The sequence below is a fragment of the Microplitis mediator genome, chromosome 8, assembly GCF_029852145.1.
Source record: "Microplitis mediator isolate UGA2020A chromosome 8, iyMicMedi2.1, whole genome shotgun sequence".
In the NCBI taxonomy this organism is placed as follows: domain Eukaryota; kingdom Metazoa; phylum Arthropoda; class Insecta; order Hymenoptera; family Braconidae; genus Microplitis; species Microplitis mediator.
This window is the reverse complement of record NC_079976.1, coordinates 23,552,765-23,571,628: the sequence shown is the minus strand read 5'-3', so window position 1 is coordinate 23,571,628 and position 18,864 is coordinate 23,552,765. Positions and strand designations below refer to the sequence as shown.

Below are 18,864 nucleotides of genomic sequence, written 5' to 3'. Positions count from 1 at the left end.
CGACATGCAATTTTTGATAAAAATTGTTCTATAGATTACTAGTATTGTCTGGATCTAATATTTATTGATAGTAATAAATATATGACGATAATTTATAAAATGAGTTAAATTATTATCATGATCACCCATCGCTGCTTAAAAACCATGATTTTGTTTCCTTGTTAATTGAATTAAAAAATATTTGTAACGTTAGCGAACGATCTGTGGGATTCTGGTGTAGGTGTGGTGGAATTTAATAACTAAAAATTACACAAAATTAGTAATAAATAATTTCGATGTTTCATTTGCACTTTATAATAGTAAAATCGCGTATAACAATTGACACGTGGTCTTGGCCGTGAAGTGAATGCACGCCGTAATCCCATGCAGGAACTGCTAGAGTTGAACAACGGGGCGCTACTTGGCCCAGCATTGGGGAACCTAGCTTTGACACACCTATATGGGCCATGCTTGGCTTAAGATTGGGTACTCAGTCCTGGCCGTTACAGTGATTACCCGAGCTTGGGCCAAGACTGGATGCCCCTGACCTGGCTGTCCAATGGCCAAAATACCACTCGTTAAAAAATTTATGTATGTAGCGACGACTCTTTAGGATTAGATTGAAACAATCACTGCCTAAGTCACTACATTCCAAATAGTGCAACGTTGTGAGTGATAATGAGAACGGGAGAGGTGGAAAAAGGTATTTGTGGGGTGAGAGGCGTTTCATCGAAGTGTACGATAGCTGAGACTCCTTAATTAGGTGTGTCTATCGTATACCCCACCTAAGACGCCGAGTTGGAAGTTACATGTTGGAAATGTTATACATTGAAACAGGTGTAGGGACGAGGTATTGCGAGAGGCGAGTTGTACAATGCCATCTCGCAGAGTGAAGCCGAACCTTGTTTCTCAGTTTTTGGGAGTACTAATCGCACTTCGACCTGTGAAGAGAGGGACGCGTCAAATGTGGATTTGGAGGACGTCAGAGGCGTGATAATTAATTAATGTAACGGGGCCGTTAAGCCCACCTCCGTTTAACGGGAGGCCGATACCTCGCCCTTTTGGGCATACTCGCGCTGCGAAATCCCTATTGTATATACTGAATCCACCATATATTATAATAGCGAAATATGAGCATAAGCTCACATTAACTTACCCATTAGGCATGCATTGCATGTGGGTGTCTCACCAACAGCCACCACGAGATCGACCTCATTTGGACCCAAACACTCCTCCCATCTCAGGAAATAGAGAGACTCTGGTCGAAGTGGGGCTTGGAATGGATCCCCCATGGTACCAAACTTCAGCTCTGGTGAACTGCTTGCATAGGAGTGGTGGGGAGCAAGTTCTTCCCCAACCCATACGGGCTTCCTCCACGTAGGAATATAATCACCAAGATTTCAGACACGCCATTATAATCACCTGCCCTCATCTATCACCTAGTGATCTCTAATCTGCGAGTTTTTTGTGGCCGCCATGATGTTTTAAGGCACAAAATGGCGGGGGTAGGTCCACTCGCCATCAGAGGCATGATAGGGTATCACGTCTTGGGGTCACCAATGTAGTGACTGGGATGAGGTTTATAGGATCTTAATCACTACGTTAATTAATTTATCTGACTCCAATTATTAGTGTTAACAAAATAATAAATAATCAGTTTCATTTAATGAATTATATAATAATACAAGGCAATGCTGGTCGCATTAGATATGTGTCTAGCTAGTTGCCGTGTATTTCTCTAATGTACGAGTGTGTACTGTACTGTGTACTGTGTGTACTGTTGCCACCAAATATCGAATCCGCGTGGGGGAAAATATTCGGCGATCGATGATGATCGATGGTCGACGGACTTATCCGAAATTATGAATTTAATAATATAAGGAGTGACGCAGTCACTACAGTACTTCCTCTCTTAAAAAAATATGATGCTTATGTACAAATCAAAAATAATAAGAGATATTTACAATGCAAAACAAAAATAATAAAAAACTAATTTGAGCATGTTTGCTACGGTGTGGGGAAAGTACTAGCTAGAGAGATAATAAACAAAAAATTAATTTAAACAATGGTTTAAACTATGAAAAAAAATAATTTTATGTGTCGTCGGCCACGAAATAGACAGGTTTCAGCCTGTCAACAGAAATTGTAGTATTGACGCATTTGTAGTTCACGATAAAATATTTATCATGTCGCGCGACGACTTCGTACGGACCTTTATACGGAGATGAGAATGATGGTCCAATTTGTCCGATTTGCACTAGTACGTTGGAACAAGTGTTGAGGTCTCTGAAACAGCAAACAGAATGCTCTTCATGATGCGAGATTCCAGCCGGTGCTAATTTATTGAAATATGATTTTAAATCACGTAAAACACTTTCAGCATTTGCGTGTATATTTGACGAAACTAGTAGTTCACCTGGGAGACGAATCGGCTCACCGTATACAAGTTCGGCTGGGGTAGCTTGTATGTCCTCTTTTCAGGCTGCTCGTAGACCAAGTAAGACAAGGGGTAGCACGTCATACCAAGTGTCATCATGACACAACAGTGCAGATTTGAGTTGCCGGTGTAGGCGTTCTACTAGTCCATTGGATTGAGGATAATACGGCTTCGTTAATAAATGTGTTATCCCAAATAATTTATTCAGAGATTAGAACAACGATGATCTGAATTGTCTTCTTTGGTCGGACGTTATTCTTGTTGGTACACCATATTTTGCGATCCATTCTCTAAACAGCGCGAGTGCGACAGTATCTGCGTCTATATTTTTAAGTGCAACGGCTTCTGGAAACCGGGGAAATCTGTCGACGATCGTCAGGCACTTGTTGTAATCGCGAGATACTGGTAGAGAGACTAGGTCGATGTGGATATGCTCGAAACGTTGTGTCGGCAATTCAAAACGAGCGAGAGGTGAAGACGCGTGACGATGGATCTTGTTTCGCTGGCAGTTTATGCAAACTTTGGCCTACTCTCGGCAATCTTTCTGGATTGATGGCCAAACGTAGCGCTTGCTCTCTAGTATCTGAGATGCTCTGGTACCGGGTTGTGCCAAAGAGAGAGCAACGCGTCGAAAACTTTCTTTCAAAGTTGACCAGGAACGTATGGACATGGTTTACCTGATGAAACATCACAATAAACTGTGACCGGATGGTCATTGAAGACAATTCGTTACCACTGTAGTGACATCGTTGCGTAGTTAAGAAGATCTTGAAGTTCAGGATCGTTCTTCTGAGCCCTCACCAGCTCGTGCAAGATAACTAGTGTCGAAATGGCTTCAACGCGCGATAGTGTGTCTGCAACGATATTCTCGTGTACAAAAATGTGTCTAAAATCACTCGTGAATTGGCTATTAAAGTCTAGGTGACGAAAGTGCCACGGTGATGCTCGTTCAGTATGTTGCTGAAAAGCAAAGAGCAATGGTTTATGGTCGGTGTAAATTGCAACCTGCTTACCTTCAAAAATACGACGGAAGTATCGGCCAGCTTCGTAGATGGCGTGAAGTTCACGATCGTACGTCGATAATTTTTGAATGGAAAGTTGTAGTTTTCTGCTGAAGAACGCGAGCAGTTGCCATTTTTCGTCAACTAGTTGTTGCAGAACTGCACCAATGGCAGTGTTTGATGCGTCCGAGATAATAGTCCAAGTTGCGTCGTCGTTCGGATGCGCAAGCATTGCAGCGTTGGCTAACGCTTGCTTTACGTTGTCGTAGGCCTGTCGGAGTTCTGGTGTCTCGACGATCAGCGTTGATCCTTTGACTTTTGGCCCGTTGAGGGCGGTGCAAGGATTTCTGCAGCATTTCTGATAAATTTCCTATAGAAATTTATGGTACCTAGAAAACCACGTAATACAGAGATCGTACTAGGGAATTTTAAGTTAATAATTGCGTCTACCCTGTCGGACAACGGCTTGATATCTTTTTCGCTGATGTAATGGTCTAAAAATTTGACCTCGTGCTGGCCCAACACCGATTTGGCTGCGTTGATGACGCAGTCCGTAGTCTTGTAAGCACTGAAACAAAATTCTTAGGTGCTCGAGATGCTGCTCCTCGTTCTCGAAAGCTACTCGCACGTCGTCGATGTACGGGAAGACAAACGGTCTCGTGTGGCCTCATCGATGAAACTTTGAAAAGTTTGTGCGGCATTTCGAAGTCCAAACGCCATATATGGGAATTCGAACAAGCAAAAAAATGTAATGATGGCTGTCTTCTCGATGTCTTTACACATAAATTTCACCTAATATAATAATTAAGAAGTGAAAAATTTTAATTTTTTATTTATGTCGGAAGTTGAATTTTCTGTTAAACAGGTACTTACATTGATATATTTCAATTTAGAAATGTAAATATATCGGTGTGGGTACTGATTTAACTCTAAATTGTCTCCTGAGTATTATAATTTATATCCCCACATTTAATACTTATTTTTAAAAAATAGAATTTATATGACGATTTTTTCTCGGTTAAATATGAAAATTTTTTTCTTTACTTTCAAGTGAGAAAATATATAAATCACAATGGTATTAAACACAAGCTTGTCTTAAAATAAAAGATATATATATTCATCAGGGAGCATAATATAGGACTTGCAAAAAAGAAAACAATATCTACTTTTTCATCAAAACTGAATCTAAATTTATACGAAGCCTATTGAATTGTAACGAAATAATTTGTTCCTTAGAAATATTCTCTAGATGCCTAACATATCCCAGTGAACTTACACACTCACATATATATCGACATTTAGTATGCAAATTATTAGTGGAGCTACAATATATTTTTTCTTTTGCTACAACCTGCATACAGCAGACGAAAATAAATCTATTCGCGGTATATAAATTTAGTGAAGGGTTGATGACATTTATTCTTATATTTTCAATGTTCGTATGAATAATTTATTTACTATTGATTATTCACATAAATTTTTAATGTGAGGATGATATGACATTGTAAATAAATAATAAGCTTGAATAATGCGCAGGTGCATTTATTAGTAAAAAAAAAGAAGTGATATTTTAGTGGTGAATCGACATTGTCAGTTGAATATGGGGCTGATAAAAAAACCATACAGCTATTGGTATCTAGGAATATAATTCTAACTTACGACTCTCCATATACTGAAACAAAGTAATTTGACAATTGAAATTTTTTTTTTGACAACAATGCAATCAAATGAAAATATTAATGAGAGATTCAAGTGGCACAGATTTTTTATGTCAATTTTCGGCCTCTGGCCACTTCAAAGAGACGATTTGTATCGTAAATTTTCTGTTGGTTATTCCCTTTGTCAAATGGTAATACTACTAAAGGATTATGTATATTCAATAAATATAACATAAAATTGTCTTTCATATTTTTGGATATCAAAAATTTTCTCAATTTTCACTGATTAATATTTTACTGCGTTTATAATCGCTATAACTTTAAAGCTTTTGAATTTATGACATAATTTATGGTTGTCTTTATCATAGATTATTTGACTCTCTAAAAATTTCATTCAACACATTTTTATTATATCTTTGATACTTTAGCTTCAATTTCAATTCCAAGTAATCATTATTAAAACACGACACAAAAAACGCATCTCAGAATAAGCATCCATATTTTCAAAATATCTCGCCGAACCTATCATAGACACGGAAAAAATGTATCAATAAAATTTCTTAGGAAATTTGATTAAAAGAAAAATGTATTTTTATTAATTTTCATCGTATTTCGAATGGTTAATTGACAATTTATATGTAACTACTTATATTTATTATACAGATAATAACAACAGTATCAGTGGTTTATAAGTTTATTATAAACTGTGGCGACATTGATGATACCCTCATCTCTTATTGTATGCTAATGTACAGTATCTTGGTATTCATAAAAATATTCTATACGTCTATAGGCCGTGACTATTTAAAACGACTATTAATTTCCTCATCCCAAGATTGGGAGTCGATAAAAAATGCCGACTACATTGAACTCATGGTCAATAATTCGGCAACTTATAATACCGTCTCATTCCTAATATGCAGTTCTAGTCTAATTTCAATAATTTTGTATGACATTAAAATAATATTTTTTACTGACAGCAGCTCAGTACCAATTCTGGACCATCAGTCGAATAGAACAGTTTACAAGGATCAGCTTCAATTTTTACTACCTAGTAGTTGCATTTTTAATAATGTCAGTAAAAATTTATATTATGTAATTCTGATTAACCAAATGGTACAGTCATATATTATAATAGTTGGCGGTAGTTGCAGCAACGCCATGTTTGTTTCAATAACTGGTCATATTTCTGGACAATTTGATATTCTAATAAAACGAATGGATGAATTTTGTAAAAACAGTTATAATTTTGAAGTCAAAAATCATGAATTAATGATGATCATCCGGAGGCATCAACATTTGATATTTTTATCAAATTGTTTGGAAATTGTTTATAATAAAGTTATCTTCATGCAAATGGGAGTATGTCTTACATCAATAAGTGTTACTGGTAATATATTTGTATGTTTAATTATATTCATAATAATAATAATAATAATAATAATAATAATAATAATAATAATAATAATAATAATAATAATAATAATAATAATAATAATAATAATAATAATCGAAATTGGCAAACTTCACCCAGGTTACCGTGTCAAACTTGTCGTCCTCATTGTTGGCGTCCTAGGAGGGATGAAACAGTCGTTTATATCTGCACTAGCAAGAATACCAACTTGTTCAGCGCAAGTTGAGTTTCTGGCATCGCGGATGCAAAAGGCTGTTATTCTCGGGTCCCTCCGTCTCCTAAGGCAACGAAACTTGGCCTGCTGCGCATGCTGATCATCTTGTTGATGAAGCATCGCAGCAGTTACGATTTGGCGCTCAGGTGAGGCCCTCGGTAGAGTCGGACTACCGGGGATAACCCCTTGAGCAATTAACTAAAAAAGCAATAATAATAATAATAATAATAATAGTAATAAGTGCTGCCTTATCTGTCAAGAGATATTCCTCAAATTATTGAGCATAACCGTTGCCGTATTTATTGAAATGTGGCACTTGCAACATCGCAAAAGATTGACCACAACAAATCTGACATTGCGCTCTTTGATAAAACCAATCGTGACATCTATGGTCATGCACAGCGTTTTCCATCCTCAAGTCAGCTGGCCTGATATCCGAGACCGAAGGGTATATTTTTGCCTGCCAATCCTTCGGTCTCGGAAGTGTAAATCCTCTTATTGAACTCCCTAAGGAGGAGTGTCGTCAGGAATGCTGAGCAGCAAAAACTGCTCAGTATACACATAGACAATTCCATGCACAGCGTGTTTTTTAAACACGTGCGTGATCATGGCTTGTCTACCCAGCTGACGTTTTCCTTTCTTAAGTCAGCTGGCCTGATGTCCGAGACCAAAGGTTAAATTTTCGCCTGCCAAGATGGTGTAATCAACACTCTCGAATACCGTGCGAAAGTACTTCAGATGCAGCTACCCGACACTTTGTGTAGGGTGTGTAAGCAACATCCTGAGACGCTTATGCATCTCTTGTCAGCATGTCCTGTGCTGGCAAGAAGTGCATACATCCAGCGTCACAATGCTGCTCTGCGAGTACTTTATTACCACCTTCGACGCACGCACGGTATCGATAAAACACCAGTGCTGCCTTATCTGCCAGGAGATATTCCGCAAGTTGTTGAGAATAACCGTTGCCGTATTTACTGGAATGTGCCATTCGCAACAACTCGGAAAATAGATCACAATAAACCTGATATTGTGCTCTTCGATAAAACAACTCGAGACATTTATGTCATCGAGTTCTCAGCACCTGCTGAGTATAACATCACGGTTAAAGAAGAGCACAAACACGAGATATATCAGGATCTCCTGTTTGAAAGTGGCAAACTTTACTCAGGCTACCGTGTCAAGCTTGTCGTCCTTATTGTTGGCGTCCTAGAAGGGATGAAACAGTCGTTTGTGTCTGCACTGGCTAGAATACCAACTTGTTCAGCGCTAGTTGAGTTTCTGGCATCACGGATGCAAAAGGCTGTTATTCTCGGGTCCCTCCCTCTCCTGAGGCAACGAAACTTGGCCTGCTGCGCATGCTGATCATCTTGTTGATGAAGCATCGCAGCAGTAACGATTTGGCGCTCAGGTGAGGCCCTCAGTAGAGTCAGACTACCGGGAATAATCCCCTGAGCATTTAACTACAGAAATAATAATAATAATAATAATAATAATAATAATAATAATAATAATAATAATAATAATAATAATAATAATAATAATAATAATGAATGATTTAACTCTTTGAAAAGGTTTTGGAAAATAATTTTTTATTGCTATATTAACAATTCATATTGCTATATTATTAATTCGTATTGTTATATTAAGAGTTTGGCTTTCTGCAATAGCAATCTTAATAAATCATTCAAATAGCAATACCAAGTATGCGGAATATTCTCAAAGAATATGGTTATTTCGACGAAACTTGTGTTTAAACTTGAAGATAGTTAATGTAGTAATCAACTATTGCCAATTTAATGATACATTTTGTTATGATAACTAACTATAAGTAGCGATACTTTAGATGGTTACAATAACCACACTTTTTATTGAGTGTAAATACAAAAAAAAACCTATTGCTATACGATATGGGAAACGTTTTCGATATATATTGAAATTGTTACCCTAAATTTTTCTCCGCATACACCCTTATGGCACCTACAACACGATATATCATACCAACCACCTTCATCGAAGGTAATATTTTTATTGAAAGATAATAAATATACTTAATTATAGGTGTTGCTTTGCTATTGGCTATAGATAAAAAGGATATTATAACTGCTATGAGATCAGTCTGTACGATGAATTTTATTATACTTGAAAGCTACATATATGCTTATATAGCAGATACTTTGTCTGGAAAAGGAGATATTATGCTGAGAGCAATATACAGTTATTGGTATAAAATTCCGATTATAAACAAAAACGTCGTTTTTATTACAATGCGTCTTTGTATCGCGCCGTATCTTACTGTGGGTAAATTTTTCAATTTAACTAAAGAATCATTTATGGATATCATAAAAACAGCCTTTTCTTATTTATCAGTATTGCGATTATTCATAATAAAATAATAGTTATATCATAGTTTAGTCTGAATTCGGTGTGATTTTATATTTTGTATTAATATTATCATGCAGCTATCTTATTAAAATCTTGCGTAAGCCTAGTCACCAGTGTTTTATTTGTCTACAACTTTATGTGACTGTCAATTTTGGTGTAGACACGGTAAAAATACGTACGCATTCTTGAGAAAAACTGTTGCAAGCCATGTGTGAGTATATATGTCATCAATAAATTTCTTTCGCAAATTTTTTCTCAGAAAATGGATGTGATTTTATCAATGAGCCGTGTGTAAGATATCTGCAATATTTCTTTATCCAATAATATGGGCAAGTCATATAAAAATCTTAATGTTTAATGTTGAATATTATTCGGGCTATCTATATTTTTCTCAATTTATCTATAAATTGTCTTATTGAGAAGATTATTTGCATGTTTGCATGTTTAGGTTTCCACTATATTTAAATTATTATCTTGTGACAGATTTGTATAAAGTATATAAAGACTGAGATTTGTAAGGATTTGTCGCAGGACGTTTTATATCAATAATACGACTGCTACAAGATTGTCATTTGTATGTAATTCATCAAAAAATTTTAGTGATCAGTGTCTCGACATGCAATTTTTGATAAAAATCGTTCCATAGATTACTAGTATTGTCTAGATCTAATATTTATTGATACTCTCTTAAAATGAACCAGTGAAATTTCACTGATTTTCTAGTGAAATCCACTGATTCTCCAGTGAAATCCACTGGTTCAACCAGTGAACCGAGCGTTCACTGGTTTAACCAGTGAAATTCACTGATTCAACCAGTGGAATAACATGATCGCTTGACTCACTGGTTGAACCAGTGATACGCCGGTGTACTACATAAATATAAACACAATAGGTTAGATTAATTTTATTTTATTATAAACGTTTATTTATAAACAAAGTGAAGTCAAACAAAAAGAGTCTTAATAACAATTATATTTAATTAAAAATTGTTTAGTAGTAAAATAAATAATATTTATTAGGATTTATAAATATTTAATTTGTTTCCATTTTCAATAGGCTTTTTATATTGTTCAATTTTAAAATTATGTCATTCATTTTTGAGGTTAGCTCCAAGCTATTGAAATTACTCCAAAGTTATTTATTTTTAAACTCTGTAAAAATTGTGTCATATAATTATTATTGTTATATAAAAGTTAGTTAAAATATTACATGAAGATAATCAATAAATATTACTTATTTATTGACATAATAAAAAACTTAAATATACTCATGTACAGAATGCTGCTGTACCCGCGCGCTTACATATTTTTAGTTCACTGGTTGAAACCAGTGAGCGCGACGTTCACTGATTCAACCAGTGAAATTCACTGGTTCAACCATTGAACTTTTAGTCACTGGTTAAACCAGTGAACTTCACTGGTTGAATCAGTGGAATTTCACTGGTTCATTTTAAGAGAGTAGTAATAGATATATGTCGATAATTTATATAATAAGTTAAATTATTATCATCATTACCCACCGCTGCCTCAAAACTATCATTTTGTTTTCGTAATAAAATAATAATAACTTATAAATTTTCAGGTCATGTTAATCAAATTAAAAAATCTTTGCAGAGCGAGCGAACGATCTGTGGGCTTCCGGTGTAGGTGTGGTGGAATTTAATGACTAAAAATTACACAAAGTTAATAATAAAAATTTTGATGTTTCATTTACACTTTATACAAATTAAACTGAGAGAATTAATACCCAGAGAGCGAATGGGACTAGAATGTGAGCGGATGCTACGATATATCGATATGCATATCTTTCTTCCACGGTATCTCTCGAATGAATTATTTGAATAAGACGGCTCTTGCAGCATTCGACGCGTTTTATCAAGTTTGAGAGCTGCATAGATTTTGGAGTTTTTTTAAGTCGGTTTTTAGAAATTCCGAAAAAACAAAATAAAAAAAACAAGGTGCTCGAAAACATCAGTGTAATTACATTTTCGAACCCAAAAATACTCTTCCATACGATTTTTTTTTTATGAGCTTTCCAAGTTATAAAAACATACTCACTACGATGTTGTTTCAATTTTTTAGTCGATAATATGATTTGAATTAAAGAACGAGTCATGTTACTGTATGTAATGATCCAAATAGACCATAGAGACAAAAAAGTTTGGAAAATCCAAAAGTGCACGCCTCATAACGCTTATTTAATTTTAAGTAAAAAAAAAAAACACACACACACAGGCACTCGGATATCCCGGGTCAAAAAATTAGATCTGTTTTAAAATAAATGATAAATTCAAATATTTTTTCTTTTAATTAAAGCTTATAAATCGTATGTATTTTATATAAGAATTTAATCTGTTTTTGCCCGTACTATTCCTTATCCAGGCTAATATCAGACTTATTTTCGTATGATATTTAGTCTGTTTTAAATCGCGTTTAGACTAAAAACAGACTTTTTTATTATAATTATTGGTCTGTGTTCAATTGTTTTTAAGGACAAATACAGACTTTATTTTCTATAATATTTAGTCTGTGTTCGATTGTTTTTAAGGACAAATACAGGACTTTTTATAAATATAAATAATAATAATAATCTAGATTTATTAATTTATTTTAATTTTCTTGGTATTTAAAACATGCTAATGCGCTTCCATAATAAGATGTCACGGAGAGAAAATGTTGGCTCGAAACCTACCAATTTTTACAACGCTGTCTACTAAACTTGAAACAGGGAGTAAAGCATCCAAAAAATTATCGTGTTCTTACAAAAAATGATTATACTGTATCACATTACTTATTACACGCGAGAAACTTATCGATGAGCTTCAATATCAATTACTTCCATACATTATAATAATTTTGGTGCAGCAGAATAATTTTTTATAAGAGTATAGTAATTTTTTGGATACTTTACTTTCTGTTTCAAGTTTGGTCGACAGCATAATAAAAATTGGTAGATTTCGAGCCAACATTTTTCTCCGTAGCACAAGAATTTTGATGTTTTCTTATGCCAAAATATTTTCAATTTTATCCAGTAAATAAGAGAAAATTCTTGACATTTTAAATGTTGTTTTATCACTTTTATTCAATGATATTAATATATTCAATGAAGACAACTAAAAAATTAAGCTGTCAAATTTTCATTAACTGCCGACATTTTTAAACAAAAGATAGTAAATAAATAGTAAATAAAACATAATCAATTCTGCAACTTAATATTTTTTCATAAATATTGCCCATAAATAAAAATTTTATAAGTCCATGATTTAATCTAGTTTTGTCCTTGTAAATTTTCAGAACTAAAATTTTTTAAAGTTCACGAATTAATCTAATCTAGTCTGCTCGTAACGCATTTGTTTTTTAAAGTAGCAGGTCAAAAACAGCTTAAAATTTTCGTAAAAGATCAAAATCAGATTAAAATTTTTATCGAAGTTCAATAACAGACCAAGTAGTTTAAATACAGTCCAGTTAGACTAAAATCAGATCAAATTTTTCGACCCGGGCAGAATGGCTTCCTAGGACCTCAAAACGTCGATGTCTGATAAAAACTCGATTTTCGAAAATCGGGGTGAAAACAATAACTTCCCGAATTTTTGAAAATTTACAATTTTCTTAGCGGGAAGTTAAATAACGATGTCTACTTTTTCATCGAAACTGAATCTAAATTTATATGAAGCCTATCGATTTCTCAAGAAATAATTTTTTCCTTAGAAATTTTCTCTAGACATCTAATATATCTCAGTGAACTTACACACTCACATATACATTGACATTTAGTATGCAAATTATCGGTGTACTTATACAATCTCCTTTTTTTTTTTCTACAGCCTGCATACAGCCGACAAAATAAATCTATTCTCGGTATATAAATTTAGTGAAGGGTTGATAACATTTATTCTTATATTTTCAATGTTCATATAAAATTTATTCACTATTGATCATTTATATGAATTATTAGTGTAAGGGTGACATGATATTATAAATAAATAATGAGCTTGAATAATGCGCAGGTGCATTTATTCGTAAAAAAAAAGTAATATTTCGGTTGTGGATTGAAATTGTCAGTTAGATATGAGACGGATAAATAAAAACCATACAGCTATTGGAATAGAAATAGATACATCTTAGAGTATAATTCTAACTTATAACTCGTCATATACTGAAACAAATTAGATTGACAATTGAAAGTTTTTTTTATCAACAATGAAATCAAATGAAAATATTAATGAGAGATTTAAGTGGCAAAGATTTTTTATATCAACGTTCGGCCTCTGGCCACTGCAAAGAGACAATTTTTATCGTAAATTTCGTATTGGTTATTATCTTTGTCAACTGGTAATACTATTATATGATTATTATGTACTCGGGTCGAAAAATTTGATCTGATTTTAGTCTATAATTGAACTGTTTCTGATTTTTTATAAAAATTTTAAGCTGTTTTTGATCTGTTGTTTTAAAAAACAATTGCATTATGGGCAGACAAAACTAAATTAATTCCTGAACTTTCAAAAATTTTAGTTCTGAAAATTTGCAAGGATAAAACTAGATTAAATCATGGACTTGTAATATTTTTATTTACGGGCGTCGGCAGTTAATAGAAGTTTGACAGTTTAATTTTTTCGATGTCTTGACTGAATATTTATAGTATTGAATAAAAGTAACAAAATAACTCTTAAAATGTCAATAAATTTTTCTTATTTACTGGATAAAATCAAAAATATTTGTGACATCTTATTACGGAAGCGCATTAGCATGTTTCAAATATCAATAAAATTAAAATAAATTTATGGATCTAGATTATTATCATTATTTATATTTGGAAAAAGTTATGTTTTTAATCTGGAAGCGATTAAAAACAGACTTAAAATTATAGTAAATAAAGTCTGTTTTTGTCCTTGAAAACAATTGATCACAGACCAATAATTACCCTAGCGGATCCGAATTACGGTAAATACAGTGATTTACCGTAATTTACGGTGCCTAGCAGAATTACCGTAAATTACGGTAATTTACCTAAATTACGGTAATCTACGGCCAATTGCCGTAATTCACCGTAATTTTACGGCGCCTAGCAGAATTACCGTAAATTGCGGCAATTTACCGCAATTTGCCGTAGATTACCGTAATTTACGGCAAATTACCGTAATTTACGGTAATTCTGCTAGGCACTGTAAATTACGGTAAATTACGGTAAATCAATGTATTTACCGTAATTCGGATCCGCTAGGGTATAATAAAAAAGTCTTTTTTTAGTCTAAACGCGATCAAAACAGACTACACATCATATGAAAATAAGTCTGATATTGGTCTGGATAAGGAATAGTACGGGCAAAAACAGATTAAATTCCTATACAAAATAAATACGATTTATAAACTTAAATTGAAGAAAAATTATTTGAATTTATCATTTATTCTAAAACTGATCCAATTTTTTGACCCGGGTATATTTAATAAATAACATGACTGCCCTAACGGACCGAAATTACGGTAAATTACGGTAAACTCACCGTAAATTACGGTAATCCACCGTAAAATACCTATTTACCGTAAATTACGGTGGATTTACCGAAAAATACGGAAATACGGTAATCCACCCGAATATTTTACGGTAGATTTATCGTATTCGACGGTAAATTTACGGTATAACCGCCGTAATTTACGGTAAATCTACTCGAATTTTACGGTATTTTACGGTAGATTTACGGTAAAATTACCTTACATTTACGGTAAATCTGGTCTGCTAGGGTTTGTCTTTTAGATTTTGGGATATCAAAAATTTTCTTAATCTTAACTGATTTCATTTTTATTGCGTTCGTAATCATGATAACTTTTGAACTATTGAATTTATAACATAATTTGTTATTATCTCTATCATTAGCGGAAAAAATAGGTGATGCAGCAGAACGTAGTCCTGTGGGAGCAACAGGAACAATCCTGTCACTGCATTAGGATTTTGTCCCGTTGCTCCCACGGGATGTGTCCTGCTGCTGTAACATAAAAATCTTGTTGTAGCGCCAATTTTTTTCCGTGTATAAGTACTTGTATTTATTATACAGATAATACTAACAGTATCAGTGGTTTATAAGCTTTCAATAAACTGTGGGGACGTTGATGATACCCTCCTCTCTTATCTTTTGCTAATAGGGAGTATCATGATATTCATTAAAATATTCTATGCGTCTACATGTCGTGACTATTTAAAACGACTTTTAATTTCTTCATACCAAGATTGGGAGTCGATAAAAAATGCCGACTACATTGAACTCATGGTCAATAATTCGGCAACTTATAATACCGTCTCATTGCTAATTTGCAGTTCTAGTCTAATTTCAATAATTTTGTATGACATTAAAATAATATTTTTTACTGACAGCAGCTCAGTACCAATTCTGGACCATCAGTTAAATAGAACAGTTTACAAGGATCAGCTTCAATTTTTATTACCTAGTAGTTGCATTTTTAATAATGTCAGTCAAAATTTATATTATGTGATTCTGATTAACCAAATGGTACAGTCATATATTATAATAGCTGGAGGCAGTTGCAGCAGTGCTATGTTTATTTTAGTAACTGGACATATTTGTGGACAATTTGATATTCTTATAAAACGAATGGATAAATTTTGTGACAATAATTATAATTTTGAAGTTAAAAATCATGAATTGACGATGATCATTCAGAGGCATCAACATTTGATATTTTTGTCAGATTCTTTAGAGATTGTTTACAATAAAGTTATATTAACGCAAATGGCAGGATGTCTTACATCATTAAGTATTTCTGGTAATATATTTGTTTGTTTAATCATAATAATTATACAGTCAAATTCCTTTAAGTTGAATCCATTGACTAGGAACTCCTTAATCTTGACCCTCACTCACGTTTTGATTCCTGGATAAAATATTCCCAGACTAAATATCCCAGAGAAAATTCTACCATTAGGCAAAATTTTTAGCTCTATTTTAAAAGGTGTCGGTAGCCATTTGAAATTTCCCATTTACATAACATGCAAACAAATTTTTTTTGATTAAAAATATAATAACTTTCGAACCATGTGAGACAAAATTCGGCTCTAGAATATTCTTGTAGGGCATTGAATTTTTTAAAAGAAAGTCCTGGGAGTCGAATTTGTAAACTTGATATTTCGTATACTAACAGGTTACCAAAGTCTATACTGTTATGTGTTATGGCTGTCAGAGAATATAAGTCCTATGGCCAATTAAAAATAAAATAAATAACTTAAAAAATTTCTTTGTTCTTTTGATTTCATGCCCTGTGAAGGTCGTTATCACTGCAGTGGAAGGAGTTTCATTTTTGGAGCGTGGAGAGATTGTGAATAACTCGCTGAATTTTGAATTTTTTGGTCCAAAAATTTTATCTTGCATTCACTACATATCCACAAATATATTTTAAACATTAAAACATTCCATGCAGTATTTTTCATAAAAAAAAAAATTCCCAATTTTCAGGCGACCACACCAGTGGTCCCTCTTAAGTAGTGAAATATCGATCTTCATTAATTGAAATTTTAAAAACAATTGGAAAATACGAAAGTGCACGCCTCGAACGCTGTTGTTATAGTTTTAAAAAATTTGGCTTACCCGTAATTTTATATTGAACTTTTGCTTACGTCGGAAACTTAAAAAAAGCATCAAGTTTATTCATTAGTGTTTCTTCTTTATAATGATGTGCTTTACATAACGTGCAAGTGTGATACAAGAATGATATGTATAGTTTAATGCGCAAATATCTTCATATATGACATATAACATACTTAATAAAATATGTATCGATATATGTCTTTTTTCACAGGTTTTGTATGCGTAGAACTATAAGATATATAACCATATACGCTTGGAATAGTACTGTGCCTTGTTGTCACAGGTTATATGTGAGAGTAATTATAACATTTAAGAACTCGTACACTCCCGGGAAAAAATTATCAGACCTGATCAGACATGAACAGGCATGAGTCTTCAGGCCTGATCAGACATGAAAAATGACCATGCCTGATCAGGCATGTTCAGGTCTGATCAGGTATGTTCATGTCTGTTCATGCCCATCCGGGTAAAAAAATTATATATAAAAAATGGCCCTATATAATTATATATAATTATGTATAACTATATTCAATTCTACATGTATATAATTATTGCTGTAAAAATAAAAAAAATAAAAAATTCAGGCGTGTGCAGGATTTGAACCGTGGACCTTGCGCTCGAAAGTGTAACTCGCTACCCACTGACCTAAGAGATTTAGTTGAAAAGTAAGTTTCGTATGAACTTCAAGTAATAAAAATCTTATACGTGATAGATTCTTGGTCAACAAAATTTTGGATCTATGAGCAGACATGAACAGCCATGAACAGACATGAACATATATGACCAGGCATGAACAGGCATGAACAGACATGACCAGGCATGGACAGGTATGATCAGGCATGAGCGTATTTAACGCTTCAGACATGACCAGGCATGGACAGGCATGGACAGGTATGAACAGGCATGATCAGACCTGACTGTATTTAACGCTTCAGACATGAACAGACATGAACAGGCATGGTCAGGTCTGATCATTTTTTCCCGGGCTTGCAATAGTACTGAACCATTTTCAAAGAAACTGAGACCAATACTATATAAAATATTTTTGTGATTGAAATAACTGACATAAGTTCAAATATGACAAAAAATGAATATATTTTCCAAAAAATGCAACAATATTTTGTCACGGGAATATTTTGTCTGAGGATATATTGTCCTGGGAATATTTTGTCTTGGGGATATTTTGTCCGGAGATGAATGCACCTCAAAACTTAACAAACATCCTCATAAAAAAAATACTTTTATTAAAAGATGATAAATATCCTTAATTATAGGTATTGTTTTGCTATTGAGTATCAATGAAAAGGATATTATAACCACTATGAGATCAGCCTGTATAATGAATTTAATTATACTTGAAAGCTACATATTTGCTCATATGGCAGATACTTTGTCTGGAAAAGGAGACGTTATGTTAAGAACAATATACAGTTATTGGTATAAAATTCCAATTATAAATAAAAATATTGTTGTCATTACAATGCGTCTTTGTACTGCGCCATATCTTACTGTGGGTAAATTTTTCAATTTAACTAATGAATCATTTATGGATATCATAAAAACAGCCTTTTCTTATTTATCAGTATTGCGATTATTCTTAATAGAATCATAATTATTTCATCGTTTAGTTTTAATTTGGTGTGATCTAATAAATTTTATTAATATTAACATGCAAGATTTTTCTTTAACTCTTGCGCAAACCTACTCACCAGTCTTTTATTTATCCTCGAATTTATATGACTGTCAATTTTGGTGCAGACCGTAAAATTACTTACGCATTTCTTTAGCAAAAATGTTGCAAGTTATGCGTGAGTAACTTCAATTGATTTCTGTCGCAAATTTTTTCTTAAGAAATGGATGTGATTTTATTAATGAGCAATGAGTAAGATATCTGCAAAATTACTTTATATAATATCATGGGCGAGTCATACGAAAATCTTGACAATTACTCACATTAATATCTTGTGACAGATTTATTGGTATAAAAAGATTTAGATATGTAAGGTTTTCTTGAAGGACGTTGCGCATCATTTACATGACTGCTACAAGATTGTAACTTGTATGTAATTCATTAAAAGATTTTTAATGATTAATGGCACAACAGCCAACTTTTGATAAAATTTGTTACACAGATTATTATTATTGTATTGACCTAACATTTATTGATAAAAGTAAATATATG

The 18,864-nt window shown here is 33.3% G+C and overlaps 2 protein-coding genes across 2 annotated transcripts; both read left to right on the top strand.

The window, feature by feature from the left end:
* Nucleotides 1-5,025: 5,025 nt before the first annotated feature.
* Nucleotides 5,026-9,272, top strand: LOC130672895 (uncharacterized). The gene is made up of 3 exons (XM_057477668.1): nt 5,026-5,266; nt 5,739-6,465; nt 8,762-9,272. Exons 1-3 carry the CDS (start codon nt 5,135-5,137, stop codon nt 9,094-9,096), a joined length of 1,194 nt encoding a protein of 397 aa, XP_057333651.1. The 5' UTR covers nt 5,026-5,134; the 3' UTR covers nt 9,097-9,272.
* Nucleotides 9,273-13,165: 3,893 nt separating this feature from the next.
* Nucleotides 13,166-18,702, top strand: LOC130672894 (uncharacterized). The gene is made up of 3 exons (XM_057477667.1): nt 13,166-13,416; nt 15,138-15,864; nt 17,957-18,702. Exons 1-3 carry the CDS (start codon nt 13,285-13,287, stop codon nt 18,292-18,294), a joined length of 1,197 nt encoding a protein of 398 aa, XP_057333650.1. The 5' UTR covers nt 13,166-13,284; the 3' UTR covers nt 18,295-18,702.
* The last annotated feature ends 162 nt before the right edge of the window (nt 18,703-18,864 follow it).

What these genes read in the sequence shown, in the direction of transcription:
- LOC130672895 (XM_057477668.1), top strand. Translation starts at nt 5,135, where the DNA reads ATGCAATCAAATGAAAATATTAATGAGAGATTCAAGTGGCACAGATTT. An exon ending in GTTATTCCCTTTGTCAAATG is followed by an intron (nt 5,267 to 5,738) that starts GTAATACTACTA and finishes TTTATTATACAG; the next exon opens with ATAATAACAACAGTATCAGT. An exon ending in TACATCAATAAGTGTTACTG is followed by an intron (nt 6,466 to 8,761) that starts GTAATATATTTG and finishes ACTTAATTATAG; the next exon opens with GTGTTGCTTTGCTATTGGCT.
- LOC130672894 (XM_057477667.1), top strand. Translation starts at nt 13,285, where the DNA reads ATGAAATCAAATGAAAATATTAATGAGAGATTTAAGTGGCAAAGATTT. An exon ending in GTTATTATCTTTGTCAACTG is followed by an intron (nt 13,417 to 15,137) that starts GTAATACTATTA and finishes TTTATTATACAG; the next exon opens with ATAATACTAACAGTATCAGT. An exon ending in TACATCATTAAGTATTTCTG is followed by an intron (nt 15,865 to 17,956) that starts GTAATATATTTG and finishes CCTTAATTATAG; the next exon opens with GTATTGTTTTGCTATTGAGT.